At 36.1% G+C, this 24,822-nt stretch overlaps 1 protein-coding gene across 9 annotated transcripts in view; it reads left to right on the top strand.

Annotated features, from left to right (window-relative positions):
* CACNA2D1 (calcium voltage-gated channel auxiliary subunit alpha2delta 1) overlaps positions 1-24,822 on the top strand; it is a 499,516-nt gene that overhangs the window by 55,114 nt on the left and 419,580 nt on the right. The window contains exon 1 of one of the 9 annotated variants that reach the window (XM_078442514.2): positions 13,803-13,917. The exons of the other annotated variants lie outside the window; for them this stretch is intronic. Coding sequence (XP_078298640.1) covers positions 13,880-13,917 — 38 coding nt within the window. The 5' untranslated portion in view covers positions 13,803-13,879. Of the gene's footprint in view, positions 1-13,802; positions 13,918-24,822 lie in introns of those variants that run through there. 9 annotated transcript variants of the gene reach the window in all.

Genomic DNA, 24,822 nt, shown 5'->3' with positions numbered 1-24,822 from the left:
AATAGTCTCATATGCAATATGGGCAAGTAAGTCTATTAGGAAAAACTGTACTTCTTTTGATATTATATTATACACTTATATTTTACACTTATAAGAACATAATAGGTAGAATTTAAAAACAATATGAGCTAAAGACAGGAAATGGCAAATGTAAGTACAAGACTAGAGTAGGTTAAACCCAAATATATAAACCACAGGATATTGCATTGTTAAAAAAAATTGGGTGTAGATTTCATTCTTGACTTTCCTAGAGGATAAAGTAAGAAGGGAAATAAATCTGTAAGAAAATTTGTATGTAGAAGTATATACTCATTTTAGAGGGCAGCTCAAATCCTTTACTTAGTTTACTTAGATCTGAAAAAATTTTTCTATGGGTTTTCAATATATGAGTTGTTGAAGGATTAATAACTAGAAGACTGGATTTTGTAAACTTCTTTCCATTGTAGTTGAGTGTTTAACAGCAAGGCGAAACTCAGGCAAAATAATTTTGTGGGTTTTTAAGATCATGTGGTCCAAGAATAACATAACTTTGATCCACGAATAAAATCGACTCCAGAGGAATGTTTTTCAACAGTCTTCAATTATTATTGTTTTTCTTCCTTAGGCTAATGATAAAAGCAGTCACAAATAACTTGAGAATATATTCTTTTAGGTCCCTGGGATCTCGATTGTCTTTTTTGCTTCTTAAAGACATATTTACATACAATAACAGTGAAAGAGTAGTTGGTAGGTTAGAAAGTTTGGTGAAAATTCAGTATATCTCATCAAAATGCTTATTCAACAGATACTTTTCCCTCCTACCTGCCATCTAACTCTCTATGAAAATGTGTTCTAAGAGACTATCTAGGGTTACAGTGGGATTTTATTTATGTAATACTTCCAGATTACTCCAATACACAAAAAATCAAATGATCAATTCTCCAAATTTATCCTTGAAACAACCAATAATCTTGAGATATTTTCTCTCTATATGGACTTTGATATAAACAAAGTTTTGACACAAAGTTGATATTATCTTAAAGCCATAAGCTGGAGTTGTAGACTTATTTGACTTTTTAATACCTTTACAATCAGTCACAACACTAATTTTCTATTTAAATTTTTTCAACTTCTTTGGAGGTGAGAAAATGTGAGATTTGAAATGAACCATGCTTTAATACCAAATAGAAACTTTCTGCTTCTTGGATAATGCAGAAATCCATTACAGTTCGAATAGAATGTAAATGTATGAATGTTGACAATTTCAATGTAATGGTGTAATGGGACAAAGGTGGGTTATGGGGGAGAGAAAGTGATGAAGGGATGGGAGGGCAAGGCACTTTTTTTTTTTTTTTTTTTTTTACTTTTCATACTTAAGAATGAGAAATATTGCCTAAAGCCTATGGATGGTCCAATAGATTCTTAAGGTACGATTTCATTCTTAAGATGAAAATAATAGAAAATTAAAAATAAAATTATAGCTGGGAAAAGTTGGAAGAAGGAGGAGAGAAAGACAGATGGATATATGGGGGGAAGATAGGAAGGTGGCACATGTGATTTACTTTCCATACATTTCACAGGGGTGAGTAGGCCCTTTTTACAGCTGCAGAATCAAGAAATGGAGGTGAAAACAAATTATTTCAAGAATGAACATGGCCAGACAGGAAATGTAAAGAGAAACTGGAAAAATTGGTTATACCTTCATGGAATAGAACTGGGCATGATATGACAGGAAATTTTACTTTTCTTTTTAGAACTTTCTACACCATGGATTACTTTTATATTTTTAAACAGGTAGTGAACACATTAAGTATAGTAAGTTTGAAATTTTAGGTAATTTTCTGAGTAGTCAGTAATACTTGAATATATCTGAGGACAGTACAAATATTTACATACACACATTTCCCTAAATGCTGTTTTTGGAGATGTTCAAATAAATGTAAATAAATTAGATATACATGATTATTTTTATAAGTGCATATAATTATAAGGGTAATCATGAAAGAATGTTTATATTTGTTAAAGTGCTTTACAAAATTTAAATTGTTAAAAATGTAGGTGCTTCTATTATTTATGAAGGTTGTCTTTGAAATGTTTTTCTGGGGAGAAGTAAATCTTTAATAGCTTCATGAGAAAAAGAAAAGTCTTATGAATTATGTTTCCATGAATTCTTTTGACCCATGCTCTGAAATTCATTATTCAGCAGACCAGGGGCTGGACCAGCAAATGTGTAATTTTAAGAGCATTTAGTTTATTATAACGCATGTGGTTGGGTTAACACATTGAGAAACTTTGGATAAAAAAGTAACTGGTACAGGTCACAAAAGAAAGAGTAGTACTTCCTTTCCAGTCCGTTCCCCGCCCCCTCCTCCCCCCCACCGCATCCTCATTTTAAGAAAAATACAGGTTAACAGGAACAAATATAAATCCTTTAAGTTTCAGTTTACATTCCTTAATAAGAGTTGCAAACTGGTTTGGATGCAGCCCCTGGGAATGACACACACACACACACACACACACACACACACACACACACACACACTCCCACTCCCACTCAAGAGCAACGGCAGCACTATAAGTTGACTGTAAGCAAAACTTGCCATCCCTACTGAGACCCAGAACTTAACCCTGGTCAGATGACAACTTGAATGTTGGATTCAGGTCTCAGCATCACAATTTTACGTAGTAAGTTTATTGACAAATTAGATTACTTTCAAGGAGACTAGGTTGCTAAAGTAGCAAGGAATCCTTTTCTAGGAAGAGTAATAATTTGATATTTTTATAAAGCCCAGAGAATTCTTGACAGAAGTAGACATGGAAGTATCAGAAATTTAGGGCTATGAGTGAAAATCGTGGGGAAGGATGGCTCGACTTAAAGCTGTTTCTTCTGTCAATTAAAAATATGAAAATAAAATGGAACTCTGAAGACAGTGAGCTTGTCATGACTCATAGTGTTCCATATAGCTATAACGATTGCTATTCATTGAGCACTTACGTGCTGAATACTCTTAAATCCTTTTAATCTGTTATTTTATTTTATTTATTTTATTCTCACAATATCTGAAAGAGAAAGGTACCGCTAAATAGCTTCATCTCCCAGGTGAGATGCGCTGAGGGGCTTTTTATGTTTTGTGTTTAATGTCAGCCACAGGTCTTAATGATTTTCTTTAATCTTCTGTGGATCCAACTTGACATGACTTTCTAGCAGTCGTGGTTGTAATGGTATAGAGTAGGAAGGCCAATTGTATTTCCCATCAGGTAGAAATCACAGCTGATCTTTCTAGGGATTAAAAAAAAATGCTTTGGTGTAATTTGACTCTGTAACAAAGAAAAATTTAAAATTCAGGAATTCCAGCCAAATGCTGCTCTTGTTTTTGGATTTTCAGAGGAATTGTATATACTGGTACATAATTCAGGGTATAAAATACTATTGTAGATGCTTCAGAAGTGATTGATAGCCTAATGCAGTGTTTTGGAGCTAATGGCTTAGCTGTAAATAATGTCTTGTGAATCTAAAAATTTTGGGGCCAGAATGCTCCTGTATTTGTGGAAACAACAAGAGCTAAAGCAAGACCAAAAGAGAAAGAGGAAGCTAGGTCCACGAAGGGAATTTGTCCTTTCTTCTCCATGCAAACTCTTAAAACTGGATGGAGTTTGAAAACATGAATAATATAGGCTGAGGTGCGATAATCCTGTGGCAAAAACAGAAAGTGCACGAGAGAGAGAGAAAGAGAGAGGGAAAGAGAAATCTTTTCCCTTATAGTATTCTTGCCTTTTGTGCCACAGTGACTCCTGTTGATGAGTATTCACGGGCCAATGAATATTTCAGGTACAGACCAATGAGGTTATAAATTCCTTCCTTTAGATAGGGGAGGGTAAGAAGGTGCGCTTCCATTTGGGAGGAAGGAGACAGGTGTTTTAAGTGATGGGCAGAAAGCAAAACCGTTTCCTCTCTTACAATCTTTATTGGATTTTTCAGCCTTCATTCTTGACAGTTTTCTCAAATTTCCTAACAGCCATACTGGTCATACCAACTCGGTAGACAAAATATAGGCTGCGACAAGCTGATGAGAAGAGCTGAATCCAACACATGGTCACAATTGTATTGATCTAATATAACAATCCTGTCCTAAATAGAAAAGAGAATCTAATACCTTCCAGAGCAACTTTGAAGCTTTAATCAATAACTGGAATGCTAGATTTTGGCAAAAGAAGAGGTGTTAGATTTTTAAAGTTGACTATATGACCCAGCTAAAAAACAATCAATTTTTATTAAGAATGGAACCTGGCAGTTTTGCACAATACATCCAGGATTTCCTTGACAAAATTTGAGTAATGGATTAGCTCCAGTGGAAATTAGGTAATTTCTTGTGACTTTAACATAATGCACAGAAGCTTCAATCAATAATACTTGCATTGGAGAACAGTTTTGAAGTAGGCAAACAGCACGTATAATAGTGTCATGTGTATATAATTATCTCAGCGTGCCAAAGGGTGGAAAACAAACTTCAAGTGGCAAGAGAATTAATAACCCTCCATTTCATTGTTAAGCATTTTATTCTAAACTTGCGTTGGTTTCCTGTTTTCCTCCATTGCCTAAGAGATTTTCTTATAACTATAAACTTGACATTGCTCAATACAACCTACTTTCATGAACAGTGAGCTGAAATGCTGTTGAAAGCCAAATATTTTACTTGTCAGCGTCTGAGAAGGCTAGTCGTGAGGAAAAATTTAATTGGGCTGGGTACTATATGGAAATTCCATGCATATATAGAATTGAGAGTGTAATCACATGAGCTCTTCTAAATTAGATATAGAGGTATATACTTGGAAAAGAAGTGTGGAACTGTTCTTTTCAGATGAGAAAAGTTTAACCATTGCTGACACTATTGAATTAATAAGATACCTGCTGCTTTGGAATATCCTGTACTCACTGTGAAAAGAATATACAGTTCATATTCAAAGGTTATATTTTCTATCTAGGCTGTTTTTCTTTGAAGAGAACATTAGCCTTGTGATAGGGAAGTAAACCAAGGAAAATATCTACTGAGAATCATGAGTGTTATGCTGGCATTGTCGTGTTCCCAGCTGTTTTATATGTATGATAACAATAGGGTGAACCCAAAGAGTGGTGCTGTGTGCATTAAAGCTTGTTTCATTTCTAGCATGTGAATGACAGGTATTTATTGAGCTGCTTAAGCCATCTTGCAAGATGGGAAATATCCATTAAAAGCTCCTAGTCATTTGAAAATACATTTTAAGAATTTAAAACCAAATTTGTTGATTTTTGGGATCCAACCAATTTTTTTTTTTTTTTTTAACCAACCTCCTAAGCTGGTGAATTGCACAAAACCAGCCAGACGTTTTTTTGTTTTTTGTTTGTTTTTTTTTTTTTTTTTTTTTTTGAGGGTAAACCCCACAGATTTCTTGTATTTCGTAAGAGGTCGAGTGCCCAGTGCCCTGAAGATCCTTTTTGTGACACCTAATTTCAGTACCCCCAGCTCTAGCTGACGGAATCGCAGTGACATGTGGTCTGTTGCACCAACGGGCAACCACTGAATGTGTTTGCAGTCATTAAGATTGCTTTTGGAGCCACAAGAGCCTGAGGCAATCGCCAGTAACTGATTTTCACCCCAGAGACCTCATAGACACACTGTTTGGGGCTGCAGGCAATTAAGAGAGTCTACAAGGAAATCAATAATATTTGGGGGACACAGTGTATATTTGCTAACCACTGTGCTAAATACACATATGTGTGTGTCCTGCTACAAAACCCTGCATCTTTATGGAGGAGAAAGTACACATGGGGAGCTTGTTAACCACTATGATACGAAATAACAAATACAGAATTGTAAGCAGTGTCGGAAGCACTACGTGATTAAGCAGTGTAGATAATATGTAGTCTGAAGAGGGGGAGGGGAGGCAATGGAACCGGGGCAAGTGGGAACATTTGCACAGGAAGAGGCTTGAGCAGGGCACACACTCCCACCCTTCCGTCCGTCTGTGCTCTTGTGATAGAGATGGCTGGAATTGCATTTAGGTATGTGCAGTTTCAATAGGAGAGATTTTATGATTTGGTAGGAAATCTTTGTCACTGAAAATGCCCAGGGACAATGCCTGACATTATCATTTCTAGCTTCTGAAAGGCAAGCAGCCACCAGTGTGTTTGTATTCTCTAGTGGCCTAAAATATGACTTAGGGTGATAGGGTATCAAGCAGGGGCTTTTATGTATTTCTGCAGGCCCTATGCATGATGAGATAGGACAGATAGAATAGTGGCAAACCTAAATGTCCGGTGTGTGGGTGTGTGTGTGTGCACGTGCAGCTTTGTGTGCATATATTAGGGGCATTCCGTTTGAAAGTTGTGTTCTTATATATTTTCTGCTCCTCATTTTTTTCTTTATATATCTCTCACCTCAGTAGGGAATTTGATGAGTTATTTGCAGAAATTCAGATCCAATATAATATTCTTTGGAATAAATCTCCTATATTGTGTCAATTTCATGCCCTTACTTTAGTTTGTTAAGGATTAGAAAACTGGAATGTGACTTCTAAATTGTAAATTGTACAATTTAGCTACATCCTTAACCCTTTATGGAGATTCCTTGTTTCCTACTTTTCAAATGCTTTTGTTGAAAGGGATTTTCATGAAGGTAAACTGAGTCATCAGTCGGCTGATACTATATACATACCCTGGAGGGCCATTAATCAAAGGACAGAAGAACATAATTGGGTTAACTTTCTGGATTCTCTGCCTTGTGTAATGAAGTGAGGAGAATTGCTTGGCACATTTCAGGATTTCTGAGCTTCCCCTAATGATGGCTATAGGCTGATTTAATCAACAAACCGTAGAGCTGCAGTAATTGTGAATCAGGTCCTTGTGACGAAACAAATGTTGCACAGTAAATTGCCAGAGGATACAATTCCCTGTTCTCTGCGTGTGTGGTTTTTGTGTTGTGTTTATTTTTGTTTTTGTTTTGGAAAATTTTTTTTATTGTACCCTGTTTTTACTAAAAGACATTCTTTTTAAAACAAGCATTCTTTTTATGACAAGCATTGCCATCTAGGAAATTCTTATGAAGCTGTTCCTAAATCTGAATTATGTTACCCTTCATTTAGTTTTATTTATTTTACCATCTATTTATTTGATCTTCTAGCACTGATTGCAGCCACCATAAATTCTCATTTGCAAAGATAGATGTAACAATGACAAAAACATGGATCAAAGCTTAGAAGGAGCACCTGTGTTTGCTGTGGGGTGTGTGCGCGCGTGTGTGAGTGTGTGTGTGTGTGAGATGTCTTGATCCATTTGTACATTTCTCTGGGGAATTTTCAGGCAATTAAGTCAACCAATTGCAAGTAGAGCCCTCTCTGTACATTCTGATTTGATAGGAGAATGGGTAATTCCTGTTAATGACTAGTACATCTGTTCAATTATATTGTTTTGTATTGATGGTTAATTACGTGTCAAGTTGTAGGAGGGGGAGACTGTGAAAGCATGATTCTCTTTTAAATGTCAGAGACTCTTCCTAAATTACCTGTCTTTTTAACATACACGGAACACTTTGACAGGCATTGTGTTCTTCTGACCTTAAAACATTTACCCTGTCTTGGAGAAGTGTAATGTTCCCTGGGAGGTGAGGTATATTGAACTGGTTTCCCTTGAATGTCACTCATGTCCAGTTTCGTGTGGAGTGACCCTTGTCAACCTTTAGCTGGCAACAGAAGGAGGGCTTCCCATGGGTAATACAATTTTTGTTAAGTAGCCTTTTCTTGGGAGGGTTTTCTTTAGAAAACATGGCTTTGAATGAAATTAAAGCTATATTGTTTAAAACTATAACTTGCTTTTTTCCTAGATGTATCTAGATATAAGCAAATGAAACACCATTTGTATATTTTTTTAAGTGATATGATCACACTGAACCTGTTTGCAAATTATAGAATAATGCATAGACTCATTCAGTAAAGAACCAGGAGTATTTATAAATCCAATGCTTGAAAACAGAACAGGAAAAGATTTGTAATAGAGAGGAGAGTGTCTGAGGAGCTAAGTATTCTTTACATTAGCTAGGGAGTTATGAATGCCACAGTATACAAGCCTTTTTAGCCAGCTCATATGTGTAATTTTCATTTTTATTGATGTCAATGGGTGGGTTGAGGCCAAAGATTATTACGTTTTACTTGACAACTCATGCTATGTCACAAGGCAGTACGATGTGTTTTAATAAAATTATGCATTATGTATGAGATCCTGTAACAATTAAAAAGGGGGAATTGACAGCACAGAAAATTAAGTTCTTAAAAATGAATCATAATGGTTGAGGCTTGCTTGAGTAGAAGACTGATCTTGTTTAATCACCTTGTCTATAAGCGTTTGGAGTGTTTTTGTGGACTGTGGTTTTCCTTAACAAAGGAAAAGGACATTAATGTTATATTCAAAAAAGCAATAAAGAGCTGTTGATCGTAGTGACTTGAATTAGAAACCTCTTTCCAAAAGAAAAGGGCTTATGTGGCTTATGGCAGTATTGTAGCAATCTGGCAATTCTAAAGTCTATTCATTTCTCAGTTTGGTATTGTTCTTGTTTGTGTTGGTTATCTGTCTTTTGTCTCTGGCTATACCTGAAGATAGTAAAATATAAAAATACCAAAAAAAAGCTGTAAGCCATTCTCTTTATTTTTGACACAGTGATACTCAGTTATCCATTGTTGTAGATTCTTTGCAGGACTTGCCCTTCCTAATTTTTATCAATATCTAAGATTTTATAAATACTTACTAAGATTCTTCTCTGCAAACTAAATTCTAAATTTAAATCAAATTATTCTCTTTTATGGTTTAGATAAGATCAGAAAAATAAAAATATGTTTTTTAACACATACTGCTATAATTTAATACAGAATGAGACTTTGCCCTATTAAATTTATTTCTATTTGTTGCACTAACCAGTTCTGGAAGTTATTTCTTAGAGAACTAATTCATGCATATCTTAGATGCAGTGAGAAGTCTCATACTAATTTCCAGAGGATTGACAAATTTTTTGAATAACGATTATGCCACAATTAGCCAATAATTTTGGAACTACAGTACTACAATGATGTCACACAATATCTTGAAGTGTGTAGCTTATTTCATCTTAGTATTTGCTATATTTTTATTTTGGACATTATTATGTTAGAAGTTATATGTTAATACTGTGATTGAGCACACTTTTTGTCTTATGAATTTATATTAAATATGATATATAAGCCAAATAAGTGTAGTTTTAGAGCTTCTTAATTTAATATATAAAATTAAAGATCAGTTGATTTTATTTTTCTAATACTAGAATGTTTATTAAATATGGAAAAGATACAGAGGGAAATTTAATAAAAGCATGAAAATGACAAACAGTTGCACATTTAAGGCCTGTAGTCTTGCAGTGAAATAGCACATTAGGCATCTTATAGAATTTCATTATATTGAAAGTTAATTTTCAAGTCTTATCTGGGGGCAGCTGGGTGGCTCAACTAGTTGGTTTAGTGTACGACTTCGGCTCAAGTCATGATTTCACAGTTCGTGAGTTTGAGCCCCGTGTCGGACTCTCTGTTATCAACACAGACCCCGTTTTGGATCCTCTGTCTCCCTCTCTCTTTGTCCTTCCCCTACTATTCGTTCTCTCTCTCTCTCTCAAAAAAAAAGTCTTATCTGGAATAAGTGATTTTTCAGTATAGTTTTATATAAAAGGCATAGTTATTCCAATGTAAATAACTGTCCTTTCTTGGAAAAACAAAGGATATAGATTAGGTATACATTTATTTATCAACCTTAAGTTTCTGTTCCTAATATTATAGATTTTTTAGAGCAACCAAAACAATGTGGTGAAGATTTAATACACTGCAGGCACTGCTCTCAGCACTCCATAGGTAAGATCTTTTTAAATCCTTACAAGAACCCTGTGAGTTATATACCATTACCAGTCTCATTTTTAAAATGATAGAGCAACTATCCTTCCTCATCTAGTAAACAGCCAAACTCACATTAAAACCCAGGGAAGTCTGACCAAGAGCCCATGAACTTAACACAGTTACTGTCATACTGCTGACTAGGAAGGAAATACTCCAACTCTTGTTCATTATTGATAGACCGTATCTGTCTAAGGAGAATTGTGAATTAGCCTTTAAGAGTTCTCTTATTATTACCTTATAATATATCATGTTGCAAGAGATTTAAACAGATAATATGTAGAAAATAAACTATAGAGGCCACTTCTTATGACTCCTCTCTCTGCTTTAACTACCTGTTCCACTGTTACCAGTGTGATTTGTGTCTTTCCAGTAAGGCTCACTGTTCATGTAACTTCTTGTGTGCCTGCTTATAGAGTAAAATATTTATTTATCTATAAGTACATATGGACAACTTTCTACTGTATGCCTTATTAAGACTTGCTTTTCCACTGAAGATCTTGAGATCTTTGCATTAATTATTTTGTTATTCCTTCATTTTCCACTCAGTCATTGAACTGTTGCGTACTCTATGGTATTGATGTATCTTCAGTTACTTAAGAGGTCCTTTTATGTTTAGGTTGATTTTATTTCCTGTTACTAATGTCCCAGTGAGCATCCTTGTATATATCACTTTGTGGCTATCTTGGAGTATTTCCTTGTGATAGATGACTAGAGAAGAATAGGGAATGGATGTTTTTCACATTCATAAAGATACCCTGATTTGCCTTCTCAAGAGTATATATCTCTATGTCTATCTCTGTCTCTATCTCTATCTCTATCTATCTAGTAAATTTAGCTATATGTCTCCCAGTGTTTTGTCAATCTTTTAAAATTTTTGTTATTCTCATGTGTAATAAAATATTTTGGTGTGTCTTGTTTAATTGGTTATCGATGAGGTCGGGTTTGTTTTTAATAGTTTTAATCTTTTTTTTTTTTTTTTCCTGATATTTTCTAGTCCTCTGCGTGTTACTCTATTTCATGGTTTACAACTTTTCATTAATAATTTGTAAAATTTCACACTGGAAATTAAACTGTGTGTTAGTTTAGTAGTTTTTCAGTTCATTGTCTTAGATTGTTCTGTAGGCAGTTATATTGTCTGCACATAATAAAGGTTCTCCCCCTGCCCCCTCCCCCCCGCCTTCCCTTCCAATATTTATGCCTCCTGTTTCTGTTCTTGTACTGTTCTTGTACTAGTAAATTCACTATGAGTTCTGTTAGAGCATTTTTGTACTAATGAGAATGGACATTTCTTCCTTTTGTTCTTTATTTAAGTAGAATGTCTTAAGTATTTCACTTTTAAGTATTTTTTCATGTATCTGGTAAATAATATTTATAAAGTTAAGAAAGTTTCTTTGTCTTTCTAACTTACTTATTTTTTAGCAATAATAAAAATTAAATATTCATAAAGACATGTTGGGGGTATTTATTGAAATAATCAGTCTATTTTCATTTTTAATCACTTAATTTGCTGGATTATATTACAGGTTGAAAATAAATTGAAAATAATCAGATAGTAACCATTAATTGTTTCTTCAGTATCTTCTAGGGATTGTTCCTAGTAGAATTTTTTGCCTTAAATAATTTTATTTTCCAACCTTGTAAGATGAAGAAATGGACACAGAAAGGTTATTTAGATTCTTTCGATCACAGTTAATAATGTCCACGTATTGGCATATCCTAATATTGCAATATCTGTTTCTCTCAGAATAAAAGTTCCTTGGTCATGGTGCATTTAAAAAAAAAAATTGTCTTGATTTGGTTAGTATTTTATATAGATTTTTTGCTTATGTCCATAGATGAGATTAGTTTTGAGTCTTTGGGGGGGGGTGTTTTGGTGATAGGATAACTTTTTGTATTTCTCAAAATGTAATTAATGTATACATATTAATTTATGCTCAGAAGAAACTTTAATGTTATTTCAAAAGATCTTGTGTTTATATTTGCTCTGAAACACTAATTGCAGAAAGTACTGGAGGCAGAGGACATGTTATTCAACAGTTAGTGAATTCTTCCTGTGTGTCAAACATTGATCATTCTCATTGTCACCATGATGCTGAAAGTTTAATGGAGACCTTGACAAACACATAGTTACTATGAAATACAATACCCTTTTGATATTATAAGTAAATTGTGCCATATCCTGGAGAGATATACTGAGAAGAAAATATTTTAAATTAGCTTTAGAGGATGAATGGACATTTTTTAGGTGGAAAATTTCAAGTAAGAGATATTTCCAGCAGAGAGAATACAGAGTGGAGAGCTTGTACCATAGGGGGAAACAAAACAAAACAAAACAAAAAAACAGTATGTGATGTTGTTAGAGACACCCCATACTCAAATTATTTCACATTTCTGGCTTTTTATACAAAATGATCCTAAGATGGACTCATTTAATTCTGGAGTAAGATTCATACAGGATCATTGTTATTTCCAGCAAAAGAAAATCTCAATAGAAGATGAGATTGAAAATACAGGAGATGCTAGTTCTTGGAAGCTTCTCATAAAACGGTGAAATGTAACTTACGTGATATACCTGGAAATTTCTGAACAGGGAGTAAAATGATAGGCTCTAGTTATTATGAGTAACATATTCCTAGGGCTTTAATTTTTGTTCTTGTTATTGTTTATTAATAGAGGGAGTGTGAGGCCCTTAGAAACTATCTAGAAAACTGAGGCTAGATTAAATCCTATGTAAAAGAAGTAAAATAACACATTTCTTGGAATTAATAGTCTCTAACAATTTAAAGTAAAATGGTACAATGAATTGCTTAAAATCTAAAAATGCAGAAAGAGAGATATTGTATTTGCACTGTAATTTCAGAATCTCCTTTTGACTTTGAATGGGAAATCAGCCATGGTATCATTTTTTTTTTTTTTCCTGCTTCCCAGAACTTAATGAGATTTAAAAAGTAATTTTAACAATTGGCAAAGCCACACAGGGTTAAGGAGTAACCTCTGTGTATTTCCCCAGAATTTGTGTAGCTGTTTTTCTCTGAAGAATGTCAATATTTACCTTAGGGTGCTGATACTTCAGCTTCTAGGGAACTACCTGTACAACCCCATGGGTTGAGTTTCTGCAAGTGATGGGGTGCGTTCCCATCATCAAAGCACATGCTGGCAGTTGAGGTCTAGGTAGCTGAGCGAATTGCTAGTGGTATGTAACCCTGGATCAAAGCTGGTAGCGGTGGACGGTGCCCAGAAATTGTTACTCTCTGATTTATTGCAGTTAGCGGTGCATTGGCTTCCTCTCTCTTGAATTTTCTAAGTTTTGCTATAGGTAATCAATGTTGTTGTTGTTTTTCTTATTCCAGAAGGACCTGAGACAATTTAATGGATGTTTTGTATGAAAACTCATAATTTGAAATGTAACTTTTTTTGCATGCAGCTTTAACAGAAATGTAATGGTCTCTATGTCAGTCAAGAATATTTTGCCCATTCTTTTCCATTCCATTCAAGAAAACAAACAAGTTACTGGAAATAAGACCATGCTTCTTCAATGGAAGCCTTGTTTACCATGCCTTATGCATAAATACAGGTATCTCATTTGACTGTTCTCTGTGCTCCCCCCAAAGAGTTGTTCCTTTATTTATTTAATTAATATTTTATTGGGCAACCATTTTATCCCAGGGCAAGGTTAAGTGCTTCTGGTTTCAGTTAAGAAAGACCTCCTCTTGTACTCTTTACAGTGTATTAGAGGAAAGAGACTGAATACAAGTAAATGATAATAATTGCACGGTTGTGAGTATCCTGAAGAATCCATAAAGGCCCAATGTGAAGGACAGGAGGCAGGACCAAATGATGGGTGGAGCTAGTGTGGTTAGGAGTGTGGTGTCAATTGTCCTGGGGCTTAAAGGGATGAGAAGAAATGAGAAGGCATGGAGGGAAAACATGGTAGGCAGAGGAAAGAGCAAGCAAGAACATGCTATTTACTGATGGTGTCAAATTCTGCAGAGAGTGGCAAGATCCAGATCCTAATCTCTTCTTACCCAAAATGTTAGTGAGTGCATGGGGCTGTATGTTAGAATGCACGTGACGATGAGTGATCTGTGAAAATGGTTGGGTCAGGAATTATTTCTTATTTGGGTTTATTTTCCCTCCATTGAGTCTGAGTGCTGACGTTTCTCCAGTTCATTAGCTGATGTATTAAGGAGTCAAGAAACCCCCAGTTAAGATTGTAGAGAACAACCAAGCACTTCTCCCTGTAGTAGCTTGATTACCCAGTTCTTGTGTCATGCAACACTTTCGACAGAAAATGACTTGTAGGCTCATGCAAATCAAATAATACACCACCAGTCCTTCTTTAAAGCCCTCCTTATTAGCTGCATAGAACTCCTAAAGAGAATGTGAAAGATGGCTGCCCAAGGTTTAGCAATAGCATATGCTATAGCTATTCAGTATTTAGTGGAGTGAAATAATTGAAATTGTGTCTTTTATGGAAATGTTTAAATATAAGAGTGGCTAAAATGTAGAGATGCACAAATATGAACTCCATTGCAGGGAGCCGCCCTAATGAGTGTGATAAACAAACCACCATTCATTTATTGATATGTTATTGATCTGCGTAGTGAAACCCAGTGTTATTCAACTTCCTTGTCCACACTGAAAAGATGTGTATTTTAACTGTAAAGATCAATGAACGTTATTTTTCCTAACAATAAATTAAACATAAAGTATTCTTCCAAATTAAAAAGTGTTGTAAGAGATTTGCCTTCTGAGTTCTGTGTGAAATAGACCAAAGCAACCATATGTTTCATCATGGTTGGATTAAAGGCTATATCATTTTAGTCTATAGGACTGTTAACTGCATATCCTAAAAGTTGCAGTGAATATTTGAACAATAATATATAGTGCATTGTCTAAAGTTTTTGGTGATGAGCCAATTGTTTTTTTCAAATGTGAAGTCAATTTTCATCTTTTTAAAAGAAATTTCACATTCATTTTTTACAATGTGCATTTATTTCTGATCTCTTTTTTTTTTCTATTCTCCTCCCTACTCCTCCCAGCTTCTATGTGTGCCTCTTCCTCATTCCATCTCTTGATTTCTTTCTTTCCCTTTGGGTCCATTGAATCTCTTTCAATTTCTTCAGTTTCATTTTCTTTCATTTAATCTTCTCTGCTACCAGGTAGCTGCGTTACAAATTCAGGGAGAGTTAGTTGGTTAATCAGGAACACGTTATTTCCCCTGGGCTTCCCAGCTCTGTTCACTCCTCTGGATTTCTCTAATGAAAAGGAAAGATATTGTGATGGGCATCATGGAGTCTCTTCCTTTAATTCTCTTGTCTGCCCATTCATTTCACAAACTGCCCCTTTGGTTAAATGAGAAGAGTAAACCTAGAGATCACAACCCCCCTTGGATGGAAATTAGAATACCTTTACCTGACAGAGGTGTTTTCTTCAGGTGGAGAGTATATACCCTGTACTTGAATTTATCCAAAGTGATTTCCATGGACTTTCTGAAAAATCTGGCAGGAGCAAACTGATTGAGAGATTCAGGAACACGGTTCTAATTTCCCCCCTTAGTTGTTGAGAGATAATTGACCTGTGTCACCGTAAATATTTAAGGCGTGCTCTGTGATGGTTTGATTTATATATATTGAGAAATGATTACTACAATAGGTTTAGCTAATATGTGTCCTGTCCTATAGATAAGAGAAAGAGAGAAGAAAGAAAAGGAGGGAAAAATTTTCTCTATGATGAGAACTCTTAGTATCTATTGTTCTAAAAATTTATCTAGATGCCATACAGCAGTGTTAGCTTTAATCATGGTGTATGTTATATCCCTTGTACTTAGTCATCTTATTACTGGAATTTTGTACCTTTTGGCCACCTTTCTCCAATTCCCCCTCCCCCTCAGCCTTTTCCTCTCATTCCCACAAGCCTGACCTCTTTTTCTGTGAGTTTGGTTTTTTTTTGTTGTTGTTGTTGTCATTTTTCTTGTTTTTAATGTCTGCATATAAGTGAGAACACACACTATCTGTCTTTCTCTGTCCAGCTTATTTTACATAGCATAATGTCTTCATGATCCATCCATGTTTTGCAAATAGCAGAACTTTTTCATTTTTTATGGCTGGATACTATTCCGTTTTATATATACACCACAACTTCTTTATCCATCCATTCATCCATGGAAAATTTGCTTGTTTTCCTAATGTTCGAATTTAAGCCATGGCATTTACTTTAAGAAATTACTTCTTTAACTTCAGTTGTCTTAAAGAAATAAGAAAACCAAATTAATTTCACATTGTAGTAGTATTTTGCATGACATGCTTTAGGATTTCAGAGGAAGGAATTATATAGAGAGTAGAGGTTTTTAAACTTTTTTTTTTAATTTTTAGAGAGATGGAGAGAGAGAGAGAGAGTGAGCTGGTACAAGCGGGGAGAGGTACAGAGGGAGAGGCAGAGCATCTCAAGCAAGCAATCTTCATGCTCAGGGTTCTGCATGGAACCTGACATGGGGCTCAATCCCACGACCCTGGGATCATAATCTCAACCAGAATCAAAAGTTGGGTGCTCAAGCGAGTGAGCATCCCAGACGCTCCTAGAGTAGAGGTCTTTAAACACCACTTCATAGCTACTTCTCTGCACCTGTTTGGGCTTTTAGACGCTCTCTTTGTAACCAGAGGTAGACAAGAAAGCGGAGACTCTTTTGATAAACAGTCCTTTTGATAAAGGTCCTCAATCACTTTATGAAATTCTTGGGATGCTTTTTTGATCCGTAATTCTGAAGTTACTTACTCTCTTGTTGGAATTTGCTGTATCCTTGCTCCAGTCCTGTTCTCTTCCCAGAGCTCTGCACTCTTTTAGCCCAGCCCCTTCGAGCCATTGTTCCTGTGGACTGCTTCTTTGATTCTTGGCTCCGGATTTGCTTTTGGACATTAGCTATTGGATCCTCCGTAGATAGGGAGTTGAAAGAACCTGGGTGGAGGGTTGATGCAGTTCACTCCTAAACCCCAAACTCAGGTCCTAGAACTTAGCCCTTGGTCAGAAAAATGTTTCTCTTAAACTTACATGCATGTTTATTAATCATTATTACCTCTTTTGCCCTTAGTTGCTGCTTGTTGCTTTTCTTTTAATAGCAGGGGGAAGATACAAATTTTCATTTTGCTCATTATATACATATATTTTTATTCACCCCTTTCATTCTGTTTACATCTAAGTATAAAGGCAAATAAAAATGACAGTCATATGGCCACAATCAAGACAGCTGTATCCATTTTTTTTTTTTTTTGGCTAGGCATTAGGAATTAGATGTCTGAAGATACTTTTAATTTTTTTTCTGAAGTTTTAATAATTTTAGTTGTAAATTACAAATCAATAATCACCATTAAAAACCATATAGAATATATATAAAACAAGATCTTATTTAATTTTTTTAATGTTTATTTTTGAGAGAGAGAGAGAGAAAGAGAGAGGATATGCAAGTGGGGGAGGGGGAGAGAGAGGGAGACACAGAATCTGAAGCAGGCTCCAGGTTCCGAGCTGTCAGCACAGAGCCAGATGTGGGGCTTGAACCCACAGACCACGAGATCATGACCTGAGTCAAAGTTGGACTCCGAACTGACTGAGCCACCTAGGTGCCCCAAAACTATATCTTATTTAGATGCTTGCCTAATAGTTTGTAAGATAGATATGACATAATTTCCTTTGTATCCAGAAGAACTTTCTAACTGTTTTGCCCCCAGACAACAAGGTTGTTAGTAAGGTGATGAATGCCTATCTTAGGAAGTATTTAGGAGCATCAGCATGATCATTTTTCATGGGTAATGTATACCAGCAGCTTCCATTAAATAGGAAACTGGACAGCAAGGCCAAGGTGTTTTCTTCTTCTGCGCTTTCTAGAACAGAAAATAATGTTTACGACCTGCATTAATTGGACACATAACTTCAGTTAGAGATTTAGTTGCAAGGTGTTCAAAGGTGATGTAAATTCCCATGAGGCTCCCGTTTCCCTGATGTGATCAAGAGATAGGAGAGATAATCTGGAGCTTGGGGATATCCACCGTGGAGAGCCGGAAAGACAGCTTGCCAGGTAGCAAGAGATGCTCCAGTGGGTTTTTTTCCCCCACTTTTATTACTACAGGTGACCTAAACAGATAGTGTGAATTCTAACGGGTTGCCTACATTCAAATCCTTTTGTATTTTCTGACCAGCAATAAGAGGAGTCCATTCAGCCTCTCTTATACAGAAGGGAACATTTGGAGAGAGACTGTATGGGCTGTCGAGCCTGTGGAAGACTGCTGAGTCACGTATGATTCATACATCTGGCTTTAGGAATCTTCAGACTTTTCACGTTACAATACAGGGGTGGTCCTTTTTAAAACTGCTTGTTGAAATCCACATTGGGATGTACTCTAAATGGAGCACCAGTAACAGTGACAGGATGGCTGTTAACAACAACAAAACAATGAGCATTCTGCAACAGTTCATTCTGAATGTTGATGTTTAATTCATGTTACTGGCTGCTTTGTGATTCTTGCGTCTTTCCTAAAGATGACGGGTTGCATGGACATGCCATCCTACCAAAGCACCATCCTTTCACTAGGGCTTGTGCCATGCTTCCCACTGTTTCTTGAATGACTGAATGAGATCCATTTTTAAGGCTTTCCTTCTAATTGCAGAAGAATTATTTCAAATGTGGAAGATATACACAACCACACTTTCTATAAGGACATCAACCATTGTGTTTTGAAGTGTTTACTTCATAGTTTATATAAATAATTTAAATACCAGAAATCATCATGTTATTTGTTCCTGAAAAGGGAAATATACCGAAGACTCATCGTTTTATTGCCTCTTTTTTGTTGCCAATAGCAAATCATCTGATATTAAGGATTCATTTCAAGTAGAAAAATAATATCTTTAGGGGATTTAAAAAGGTCTTCTAAGTAGTTGTACATACCTGAATCATGCTTCATAGCATTTTTTAAAATTTACTGACAGTGACCTAAAAGTTTCAATTGGTTTTAGCTCCATAAGGTGCTTTTTCTCCTTGATAATTTTTTCTAATTAGTTGCCTAGACTTTTTTTTTCATGTACAATACATAAAAGGTCATAATTTTATACTGTTGTTATTTAAACATCACCAACTATTACATAATTTGAAAAACATTCAAATAAAAATGTTTCAAATTGCGACCAAGAAACCAGAAATCGCTTCTTTTCCTCTATTACTCTGATACTTATATAGACCTTTTACTTATTGTTCCTATTCTTTGCTAGGAGTTATTTCCTAGTGCAAAAATTGTTAACTTTTTCGCCATTTGATAAGCATAAATTCGTTTCTAAATACAATTCTCATTGTTCATTTCGCTGCATTAATGGAGAACAACAATTTGGTTCAAACAACCAGTTTAGTTCTATGTTTATATTGAGCGAGTCAGGAAGGAGGGCTGGCTCTAATTCCTCCCCAAGAAGCAATCTTGTGCTTGGCACGCTTTGTGTGCTCAGACCGTCAGACGGGAGCACGAGGGCAGTGCATGTGTTGATCAGGCAAAGAGGGTCAAAGAGAACCACGTGTCTGTGGGGACAAAAAGGTTGAAAGCAATTAAATCGCAATATGATTCCTGAGCTGAAAAGATATTTACTATTTCCAATTTGATGGTTTCATTCCCATTTTCTAGAATCCCGTGCTTAATGCTAAAGACATAAAAATGCTGGTGATAGGCTACCCTTACAGTGTTCCTTTCTTTGGGTCTTCAGAAAGAGAGTTATTGTTTTTCTCATTTGCAAGTTAATACATTTGCATTGACAGCTTTTTGATTGTTAAATAAACTCTGTCCTGGAACAGCTGTCAGACAAATTACACTATGGGCTATCTTTAAAAGGAGTGCCCCATGAGTCAGTCTGGGCCCAGGCTTTTATATTCTTGCATTTGTTTGTGTATCTGAACCTGCATTGTGAGGACAATGAAGGCCAGCTGAAAGTCATATTTTCCATTCATATTTGAAGGATTTAATGTTGCTTTTGGAATATTTTATATTTAGAAACACATCAGGGCCGGCTCTACATCTAACCTGCTACTTGATGTCAAATCTGTGTGCATGTTGTGAATAATCGGAGAGTCATTGGCCTTGTACTTAACACTGACGCCACCATGCTGTGTTAACGAAAGCAGTGAATTTTGTTTTTTTCCCCCATAAAACAAATAGTGCTTGTTTATTTGATAATCTGAATGAGAACTTAAAAACTTAATGTGAGGAAAAATTGTAGCATTTCAGTAATCCTGTGCATGTTTCCACAAAGATCTTTTAAGGAAGAACATAATCTGGGTTTTCTCAATTATTCGAATCCTCATTTCCTAACTATAACTTTTCTTCTGCAATGTAAACAAAAGACTTCTGTCATTGCCATTTTCTCTCCTTACATCAGTGAAGCAGACTTAGAACCCAGGACTCTGACAGTCTGTAAAATAGAAGACACGAGACATTTGTAAATTCTGATGAGAGAAGAGTTGAGGACTCCTAGTGGGTGGTTTCATGATGGGAACCAAGCTGAATTTCAGGCCACCCTGTCGATTAGCATTTATTAGACAGTTTACTCTGTTGGCTTCTTAGGACACATTGCTTAATTTTACTAACTCTGTGATCTTGGGCAAATAAGTTAACCTCTTTATGGCTCAGTTTCCTTATCTGTAAAGAAAGACTCAACATAATACCTGCCTCGATAGATTTTTGTAAGAATTAGAGTATGTTTACATGACGTGTTTATTTATTTACTTTTATTTAAATTCATTTATTTATTTTGAGAGAGAGAGAGAGCAAACAGGGGAGGACAGAGGTGGGGGGTGAGAGAGAGAGAGAGGGAGAGAGAGAGAATCCCAAGCAGGCTTTATGCTGTCCGCACAAAGCCTGACATGGGGCTTGAACTCACGAACTGTGAGATTATGACATGGGCCGAAATCAAGAGTCAGATGCTTAACCGCCTGAGCCACCCAGGCTCCCTTACAGGATGTGTTTAGAACAGCTTCTCACACATAGGCGCTCAATAGATATTATCTGCTGTTGAGTGTCTACTGTATGCTTAGAACTCTGCCAGATAGTCTCCAAATGCAGAATTATCAGCTGTGGACTCTCCATTCACTGAACTTGAGTATTGCTGGAGAAAAATAATAGTCACATAATACATATACCAAAATGTATGACATTTTGTAGGACAGGCTATATATATCTTAAAAACTCAGAAAGAAAAATTTCTGAGTGTTTGAAGACTCAGATTGCCCACAAGTAGGATCCAAAGCATAGACTTGAAAGATGATTTTGCGGAGCTGCAGGGACTTTGGTAACTCCAGGAAACATGACTGAATAACATGACAAAACTGTGAAGCAGCGAAATTGGCTTGTCTGCAGGTATTGATCTATATAGGGAAGTGGATTGGCCATTTAGATCAGAATCCAAATATAATAAGCATTTCAGTATTTTATAATATCAAAGATGCTTTGAACACGCAGTTAATAATTCATAGGAGAAAGGAAATGAGATTTTTATCAGGGCATTCAATAATATTCACGTGCTTGAATTAGGCCAAAATAAATTTGGGGAACAATCTACAATGGCTAAAAAAAATACAGATAAACAATGAAAGGGAAGATCTTCAGTAAGATGAAAAGAGGTTTTGTCATGAGCACATAGAAATTCAGTTCATTTGTTTTATAAAAACCCCAGCAGCAGATTGTGTGGCCATGTGGGGCACCTCCACTGGCAGCAGGCTAGAGGGGATGATACTGCGGGTTGTAACTGGCCATGATGGGGAAGGATAGCAAACAAAGCTCTCGGGGCCTCAAGGGAGCAAACCCTCACACGAGAACCCTCCCCCTTCCAGCTAATCCATGGAACTACATTCATGTCCGCTCTAAAATGTATTGCCCATTTGTTCTCTTGGAAGCTGGAAGCAAATTGCTGGAGCTGAGGCAAAAACATATATGAGCTAAAGAGGCAATGAAAAAATGCTTGGATAAAACAAAGATCAATCCAAGATGGTGCGTAAAGGAGGTATGGTGAATCTTTGGTTTTTGAGAATTAGGAGTATGTGTGTTTGTAACACAGATTACACACACACACACACACACAGGAGCAGCAGAAGACCCACAGAAAGTGAAGGCAGAGGAACATGAACAGCTTAAAATTTGATTTTAGTGATAAAGCCTGGTTTTTTGTTTGTTTGTTTGTTTTTTTGGTTTTTTACTCTGCAGTATTTTACCTTTTCACTTTGATTAGCATGTTCGCATCCTTCCCTGCATTTCTTACAGGATTGACTCTAGATAAAAACGGAATACTTAAGCACTTCACAGATCTAAACAGCTTTCTAAAAACAGAGCAGCAGTGTTATTGAAAATGGTTTCAATTGAGAATAATTTCGGGAACTCACATTCCTGGCATAACACCCATCTCACAGACAATCCTAGATTTAATGTAGTTACCAAGCACTCTTTTTTACACCAAAAGAAAATTTAATTCTATAGTTATCTATGTTATCAGAAATGCCTGTTTAGCAAAATAGTGTGTCTAAGCTATCTACATCTTTGGCTTACTTATGTTATATTTATCCAACTGCAGGAACACTCTGGGTGGTTTATTACATAACAAAAAGCAGTGTGGCATTGGTGGGATATTTATAGCAAGTAGAACACTTTTGAAATATATGATCTTATTACTTCCAATTTATGAATAAGCTCTTTATATATATATATATATATATATATATCAACATAACTGAAATGGTCGGATTGTTAGATCTTGTGATATTTAAATTTTTCCCCAGGTCCACAGGATATAACTATGTCTCCTATTTCCTTGGGTTAAAAATAAAATTATTTATGGGGCACCTGAGTGGCTAGGTTGGTTGAGCATCTGACTTCAGCTCAGGTCGTGATCTTTCAGGTTCGTGAGTTCAGTCCCCACATCCAGCTTGCTCTGTCAGTCTGTCAGTGCAGAGCCAATCTCAGATCCTCTGTCCTTCTGTCTCTGCCTCTCTCTGCTTGCGCTTTCCCCAAAATAAATACATATATATTGAAAAAATTTTTTTTTAATTTTTTAAATTTATTTTTGAAAAGAGAGAGAGTGAGGGAGCTTCCGCACGCAAGCGGGGTAGGGGCAGAGAGAGAGACACACAGACTCTGAAGCAGGCTCCGGGCTCGGAGCTGTCAGTGCAGACCCCGACGTGGATTCAAACCTCTGAACCGCAAGATCATGACCTGAGCTGAAGTCAGATGCTTAACCGACTGAGTCACCCAGGTGCCCCTATAATTAATTCTTAAGAATAGTGGTATAGGCAGAGAATGCTTAGGACAAAAGCTTTAAATGTTTGGGGCGCCTGGGTGGCTCAGTCGGTTAAGCGTCCGACTTCGGCTCAAGTCACGATCTCACGTTCTGTGAGTTCGAGCCCCGTGTCGGGCTCTGGGCTGATGGCTCAGAGCCTGGAGCCTGCTTCCAGTTCTGTGTCTCCCCCTCTCTCTGCCCCTCTCCCATTCATGCTCTGTCTCTCTCTGTCTCAAAAATAAATAAACGTTAAAAAATAAATAAAAAGGGTGCAGACTTACTTTCACAGCCCCCTACCTTCCTCTGTGTGTCTCCTGTTCCTCTTCTGCTTTAGTCTCTATGCTAATTGCTAGTGGGGTAATTCAAGGAGGGTGTGGAAAGAAAGATGTCTATATTTTACTACCCTGTCCTTACTGATAGCAGGGGCTTCATGCACGTCTTTCTCTTTTCTAGAGGACTTACCAACTCAAATACAGCAAGGAAGGACAGTTAGTCTTGGTAGGACCCATTATAACATTTCTCAGCTATCACTTTAGCTCCATTGTTCCAACTAGTAAAGAGGTACATTCTCTCTGTAGCATTTAAAACAATTAAATAGATAACTATGCAGACTTGACTCTTTGTACTCAAGAATTACACTTTACAATAGATTAAACAGGGTGTAATTTGTGCTGTTCTGAATTTGATGTTCCTCAAGTGCATGCAAAATGAAATGGATTACTATATATATATATATATTTTTTTTTTTTTTTGAAAAAAGAGTTTCCTGAGCTGTGAGTTACTCTTTTGAAAGCTGTTTAATGGGCAAATCTGACCTCAAAGGGAACAGTGTTTATTGCATGGCAAGTATCTTTCTTTCAAATTTAGTGAAAATCTGAATTTTTTATATCTTTGCTTTAAAATGTTGGCTGTTTCTGTACAATAAAGTGAAGCACACGATATAAAAGATTAGCTTAATTATTCCATAAAATAATTGTTGAGAGATTTCACAGTGAATGCTCCAAATTAGCCCTAGTCTGCAGACATCGTTAAACAGTTGGAAACATAGACTGCTAGTTGACTCTGAGTTACTATAGGGGCAGAGAAGGATTACAAGATTTTTTTTCTCTCATCTGTGGCATTCATTATACACTTGAAAGATTTGGAATGATAAAATGTTCACTCTAGAAATTTAATAATCTCCTTATAATATTCAATCATATTTTGAAAATTTGCCACTTTTTCAAAAATGTGTGATTTTTCTAGATGCATGGGTCCTGCAGTTCATTTTTTTCTGATGTGGATTATGGAGAGAAGAAGAAGAAATTAGTAAACAAAGCGTTTTAATAAATATAACTGTGCTAAAAACAGACACATAGACCAATGGAATAGAATAGAAACTCCAGAACTAGACCCACAAACGTATGGCCAACTCATCTTTGACAAAGCAGGAAAGAACATCCAATGGAAAAAAGACAGTCTCTTTAACAAATGGTGCTGGGAGAACTGGACAGCAACATGCAGAAGGTTGAAACTAGACCACTTTCTCACACCATTCACAAAAATAAACTCAAAATGGGTAAAGGACCTGAATGTGAGACAGGAAACCATCAAAACCCTAGAGGAGAA

The sequence above is a fragment of the Panthera onca genome, chromosome A2, assembly GCF_046562875.1.
Source record: "Panthera onca isolate mPanOnc1 chromosome A2, mPanOnc1 haplotype 2, whole genome shotgun sequence".
In the NCBI taxonomy this organism is placed as follows: Eukaryota; Metazoa; Chordata; class Mammalia; order Carnivora; family Felidae; genus Panthera; species Panthera onca.
This window is presented reverse-complemented; position numbering and strand designations above follow the sequence as displayed.